This window comes from Phoenix dactylifera, chromosome 4 (assembly GCF_009389715.1).
Source record: "Phoenix dactylifera cultivar Barhee BC4 chromosome 4, palm_55x_up_171113_PBpolish2nd_filt_p, whole genome shotgun sequence".
In the NCBI taxonomy this organism is placed as follows: domain Eukaryota; kingdom Viridiplantae; phylum Streptophyta; class Magnoliopsida; order Arecales; family Arecaceae; genus Phoenix; species Phoenix dactylifera.
Genome location: NC_052395.1, coordinates 749501 through 756268, shown reverse-complemented (window position 1 = coordinate 756268; position 6768 = coordinate 749501). Strand labels below are relative to the sequence as shown.

At 40.5% G+C, this 6768-nt stretch overlaps 1 protein-coding gene across 1 annotated transcript; it reads left to right on the top strand.

Annotated features, from left to right (window-relative positions):
* Positions 1-444: 444 nt before the first annotated feature.
* On the top strand, positions 445-2877 carry LOC103699625 (G-type lectin S-receptor-like serine/threonine-protein kinase At2g19130). Its single transcript, XM_039125208.1, has 2 exons — positions 445-1016; positions 1095-2877. Exons 1-2 carry the CDS (start codon positions 445-447, stop codon positions 2875-2877), a joined length of 2355 nt encoding a protein of 784 aa, XP_038981136.1.
* Positions 2878-6768: the final 3891 nt, after the last annotated feature.

Below are 6768 nucleotides of genomic sequence, written 5' to 3'. Positions count from 1 at the left end.
ATCTTCATAACAACTAGACTTTGATAATTCAGGCAGGACTGATTACCCTTCTTTTGAAGTCCAGCTATTTAGCCTTGAATGGAGGACAAAGCAGCCATTGATTTTTTTTCCGTAGGAAGTTTCGGCATGGACTTGAAGAGGGTGCTAGATCTTCATAACAACTAGACTTTGATAATTCACCTTGCTTGGCTAACTTACACTATCTTTTATCAACATTACTTGGACTTCAATCTTGTAAGACTTTCTAACAAGACTGATTACCATTGTATTGAAGGGTGGCTATTTAGCCTTGAATGGAGGACAAAGCGGCTATTGATTTTTTCCACAGGAAGTTTCGACATGGACTTGAAAAGGGTACAAGATCTTCATAACAACTAGACTTTGATAATTCACCGTGCTTAACTTTCCATCAGTGAATCTTCTCATCACCGTGCTTGTGCCCCTATGGATACTGAGATGAGGCCATGTTCCTCCCTGTCCATCATTCTTCTCTTCTTTCTCCTCTCTTCTCTCAACGTCCAACCCTGTGGAGCAACTGATAGCATCTATTTGGGCCAGTCCGTCTCCGGAAACCAGACCATAGTGTCCAAAGAAGGCAAGTTTGAGCTGGGGTTCTTCACACCAGGTAACTCCCGGAACTACTACATAGGTATCTGGTACAAAACAATTCCTGTCCAAACTGTAATCTGGGTGGCCAACAGAGCAACACCCATCTCCAACACCTCATCTGCCGAGCTAAAAATCTCAGAAGATGGCAAACTAGTCCTCCTCAACAGTTCCAAAATCCCAGTTTGGGCATCCAATTCAACTCCATCGACCTCGAATTCCATGGTTGCAGTGCTTCTTGACACGGGAAATCTTGTTATAGGAAATCGGTCGAACGCTACAATTTGGCAGAGTTTTGATCATCCAACTGACACCGTCATGCCAGGAGGATGGGTTGGAGTAAACAAGATCACAGGGGAGTATCAGAGCATAACTTCATGGGAGAATCCTGAGAATCCTGCCCCCGGGCCGTTCGCTCAAAGTATGGACCCCGATGGATCCAATTAGTTCATATTGCTGTGGAATGGTTCTGAAATTTATTGGCGCAGTGGGCTTTGGAATGGCCGGTACTTCCCTGCAATCCCTGGTACCAGAGAGAGCTCTCCCATCAACTTCACCTTCGTCGACAACAAGCAGCGGAAGTATGCCACGTTTACCAACCTCTACAGTTCTTTCATCACCCGGACTGTGGTTGATTCATCGGGGCTATTAAAACATTTGTATTGGCTGAACAGCACCCAGGAGTGGCAGACAATCTTTACTCAACCTTTGGCTCAATGTGATGTCTACTCTCTATGTGGAGCTTTCGGTATCTGCGACCAGAAAAGCTCAAATATTTGCAGGTGCTCCTATGGTTTTGAACCAGCTTCAATGGAAGAACGGGAGTTCAATGTTTGGAACTCAGGGTGCGTGAGGAAAACCAGTTTGCGATGCAGCAATAAAAGCTCGACCGGTGAAGAAGGGGATAGATTCCTCGAGATGACCAATATGAGATTGCCTGCCAATCCGCAGAACTTAACTGTCGGGAGTGCTAGAGATTGCGAACAGGCTTGCTTGAACAGTTGCTCTTGCAACGCATATGCTTATGTGAGTGGATGCTCAATTTGGAATGGGGATCTTCGGAACCTTCAACAACTCTATGATGGTGATGGTGGAGCTGGAACTCTGCATTTCCGGCTCGCTGCCTCTGATTTCCCAGCTTCGAGTAGCTCCCATAAGTTCGTAATAGATCTTACTCTTGGTGTCATCGGTGGAATTATTGGGATCCTGTGTGTTCTTGTCGGACTAATGTGGGCATTTCAAAGGAGGAAACGTATTCGAATGGCAAAACAAGTTGAGGGTTCTTTGATTCAGTTTACATATGGCGATTTGCAGCGTGTGACCAAGAACTTCTCCGAGAAGTTGGGTGGTGGTGGCTTTGGCTCTGTTTTCAAAGGGACATTAATTGACTTAACCGAAGTAGCTGTGAAGAAGCTTGAAGGCTTGAGACAAGGAGAGAAGCAATTCCGAACCGAAGTGAGCACATTGGCTGCTATTCAGCATGTCAATCTGGTTCACCTTCGCGGTTTCTGCACCGAGGGCAGCAAAAGGCTTCTAGTTTATGAGTACATGCCTGGTGGTTCCCTGGACTCTCATCTCTTTCAAAACAAATCCACGGTTCTGGACTGGAAGACGAGGTATCAAATTATTCTTGGGATTGCGAGAGGATTAGCCTACCTCCATGAGAAGTGCAGGGAGTGCATCATACACTGCGACATAAAGCCAGACAACATACTCCTAGACAAGGACTTCTGCGCCAAAGTTGCAGACTTTGGCATGGCGAAGCTCATCGGTCGCGACTTCAGCAGGGTGCTGACAACCATAAGGGGAACCATTGGCTATCTCGCACCCGAGTGGATTTCTGGCCTGCCAATCACCTCCAAGGTTGACGTCTACAGCTTCGGGATGATGCTTTTTGAGCTGGTATCAGGCAAGCGAAACACAGCGCAATCTGCGGATGGGAGCAAATTCTTTTATCCGTCCTGGGCGGCTATAAAGGTCGTTGAAGGCGATTTATTTAGCTTATTAGACCATGGATTCAAAGGTGCTGCCGACCTTGAAGACCTAACCAGAGTCTGCAGAGTTGCTTGCTGGTGCATTCAAGACTCTGAAGCTGACAGGCCAACAATGGGACAGGTGGTGCAGATCCTAGAGGGAGTCCTGGAAGTGAGCATGCCGCCACTTCCTAGGGTTCTTCAGCTCCTTACGGAAGATCGGAGCCAAATTCGTGATGATTTGTCATCCACTGAATGCAAAGATCCACTTGATCAATCTCAAGATTTCTATCCGTAATTGTCAAGCTATAAGGGCCACATGAATCTCTGCTGAGCATGCCAATAATATGTAACGGGTTAAAGTATAGCTTGTAGTTGTTATGATCCTTAAGATGGATGTTTGTATGAGGGTGTAATGTTCTATAGTGGCTGTAGTATCTATGTAGTGGCATAAAGTTCATGAATATCTCTTGTTATAAAGATAGGTTAGATGTTATAAAGTTTCCAACTCATCGCTTTCCAAGCATGAGTTATATAGATATGTTAGATACACGAGTAAGCTGGCAACCACCGGATGTACCTCTTGCTGAAGACAATGTTCAAGACCTTCTTATCTATTTATTTTCAAGGCATTTATTTCAGAATTTCTCAGTTTTGCTGAATCACCTCAACAATCAAACCACATATGCGCATGTGTTTATAAGGTTCATGGACCGGCCATCTGAGATGATTATACCCCATGGATGTTTTCTTGATTATGGATAATGTTAATTAGAGGTGGGATAAAAAGCAAGATGGTAAGCTAGGTTGAAAGGATATGGATGTTAATTAGAGGTGGAGGTGGCTTTTTCCTCCCTCCCACTTCTTTCATAGGCGGAAAAAAAAAGGACATAAGAACATAAAAATAAGAAGGGTTTTTTTGCATGAATATCTTCCTAAATATTGGATTTTGTATGAATACCCCTTCAAATTGATATTTACATGTATACCCTTGTAAAACACTTGTTTTGTCATTCTACCCTTTTTTTATTTTTGTTTTTGCATATATACCCATGCTATCTAACGACGTTAAAAAATTAATGGTTTCAAATTAAAATGACTAAATACCCTTAATGGGTAGACATGCAAATAGATCGTGATCCCGATAGAAAAAGAAGACAAGAACAATAGCGTAATTTTAATATTTTATTTTATTTTTAATTAATATAAATATGATTTTTTTAATACCGTTAGAGCAACTGTTATATTACGGATATTTGTACACAAATAAAATTTTACGAAGGTATACATGCAAATATCAATTTTTGAAGGATATTCATGCAAAATTTGATATTTAGAAGAGTATCCATACAAAAAATTTAAATAAGAATTAAAAAAATATATAACTTCCTTCTTTAATCGCATGCAATCTATTTCTATCTTGTGCTTACCCATATAATAAACAAAGGAGTGTTAAATCTGTTCAAACTTGTTGATAAACCAATTGAAGACAGCCGGTGGCGGGCATTCTTTTGTAGGCTCTTCAATATATGGCATTCATCTGATCCATGCGCTTTTTTTAAGCTAAGTAGGCTTGTATTATTAGCTCTTCGCTAATAAAATAAAGGAATCAGAGGTCGTCGACAAATGATTATTTCAGTTCCAAAGAAAACAAAGCTGATTGACCCAGTTATATAGTACAGACAAGCATCAGCGACCATGTATATAGCCCAAGGAACCCATCTATCAATGTCACGCACAGGTAATTCAATTTCACTGGCCTTTAATTAACAGAAAAATGAAAAGGAAAGGAAAACATTAATCATGAAAATAAAGTGCCACATTCAAAATATATAGTAAGTTTAGGAATTGTATGTGCTGCCCCCGGTCCCAAAACCCTAATGTAGATCATCTCCGTAGACCTTCAAGATAATAAGCAAGGGCCAAAGAGCTCATCAGGTTGGCTCTGGCCGAGCCCGAAAAGGATACTTTTTTCTTCCTTCTAAATTCCCATCAAATAATCTCCTCTAACTTAAACATCAGAGGGATAATCTTTTATAACTTAAGCATCGAAGGATCCAGTTGGAGCTAATCTGGTGAGCTCTTTGACCTTTGCCTATTATTTTACAGATCCATGGAGGCGGTCCACATCAACATCCCCTTGAGACTAGCAGCAACAATATGGATCCCAAAAGTCTCATTTTTAGTCGAATAGGACACTACTTATAGAACAAGTTCATCTAAGGAAGAAGAAAAAGGAACATTAGTGATATTTTAGGCTTTTTAGTTGTCCTATACATGATAGTGTCCTCAAGATGGAATTCTTATTCTCTGCAAATTATTTTAGCTTGTCGTCATCATATAAATGGGAATCTATAGGGGAGATAGGAAGAAAACAAGCAACTGCTAACAGATAAAAAGAAGAAAGTATGTTATGTCGTATTTACAATAGGTGCTTTTACCATGCAGAATACAAAAATTTGATTTTTTTTAAAATTCTTTTTCATTTAAGTATATTATATCCATCATACTATTTGATCTATGACAAATCCCATTGTCTAAAAATTACTATTATTCCATCAAACTTTATCAGTTACATCCTGTTTACGTCAAACTTATGAATTAGGGGTCAATGAACCATTAAACATTCATTATTACCTGCAAATAATTATTTCCAAATATAATTCACTTATAATTAACAAGGTTTTGCCGATTTTATCTGAAAATTTAACTGAAGGGCAATAAATAAATAAATCTATAGTTATTTTTCCAGTAACACAAATGCCATATGAAAACTACAGACTTCGCCTTTGATGAAGGATGGAAGAGGAAAAGCAAGCATATTGCTCTCTTGTGATCACACTAAAAGAAAATTTGTGAAACAATTTTATTATTCAAAACTTCGACGAATCCAATACAAGGGAGTGGGGCCTTTATATAATAAGGGTGAGCTACACATAAGTAGAAAGACAAAAAAAATAAAGCAATAATTTTAAGGCAATAATTCTAAAAATGCTGAAAAGATTTAATGGGTTGGTAGGCTTTTTCTTCTTTGGCTGGATTCTCCAAACTAGGTGCGGCTGAGATTGCGGGTAGGAAATTTGGAGTAGACGCCTTAATTGGCCTTTCCTTCTTTGGTTGGATTCTCTAAACTAGGTACGACTGAGATCGTGGGCAGGAGATTTAGAGTGGATGCCTTGGTTGGCCTTTCCTTCTTTGGTTGGATTGTCCAAATTAGGTGCGGCTAAGATCATGGTAGGAAATTTGGGATGAACGCCTGCATCACAATCGGTCATATGGATCTTGTTGTTTAGGAGCTGATGAACAGTTCTAATTTTTTTAAGGGATCTCCGAATAGCCTAACTTGGGTCTGTCCAGGATTCCTGTAATAACTTTAGAACTGCTCCTGAATTGCTTTGTAATTGTAATATAAGAATCTTTTAATAATTAAAAATATTTTCAAATTATGAAATAATTTTTAGCTCAACTCCAATTAGGGTGGCAAAATATGATCCGACCCGCCAACCCGACCCATGTTCGACCCGCTATAGACAGGTTTGGATTTGGCCTAAACAGGTTCGGGTCGTTGACAGGCCCAAGCCTGTTGGAAAACTATGGGGAAATCACATCAAATTGCTGTTATTTTGTTCAAGCAGCTGTGTTCCAAGATCTATAAATGGAGAGAATATATAAGACTAGAATGTGATGCAATTCACGTGATGCCATCGTAAGGGCCCGGTCCATTGACAGGCCCAAGCTTAAAATCCTTCCCCCGCATGAATCTCAAGGCATAGAAAAAGAAACAAAGAAGTATATAGTGCCTCGCGAACATGCGGAGTCTAGAGATTGTTGGAGCCCTAGATTGAGCCTATAAAAAGGCCCTCCATCTTTCCTCTTGGCATTACCTCTCATTCTCAATAAGTTGCCAACGATTTCCTCGAGTTTCCTTTCAATTCTAGCCAAAAAATTTCTCCATATTATTGTGGATTTCTCACTGGAGTTGAGGTATTGACCCTAACTTTTCTTCTCCTCTTTTCCGACCCCAAGACCACCCTTGATAGCCTGATTGGAGTCATCGGCTACCGGATTTCAAGAAAACATTCTCCCATGTTTTATCTTTTTTTCACTTCTCCTTTCGGTCCGACCGGCCACCGCTATCGAGGGCCATGGCCATTGCTGCCGCGGGGGGTTGTGATTGTTGTCGCTGCTA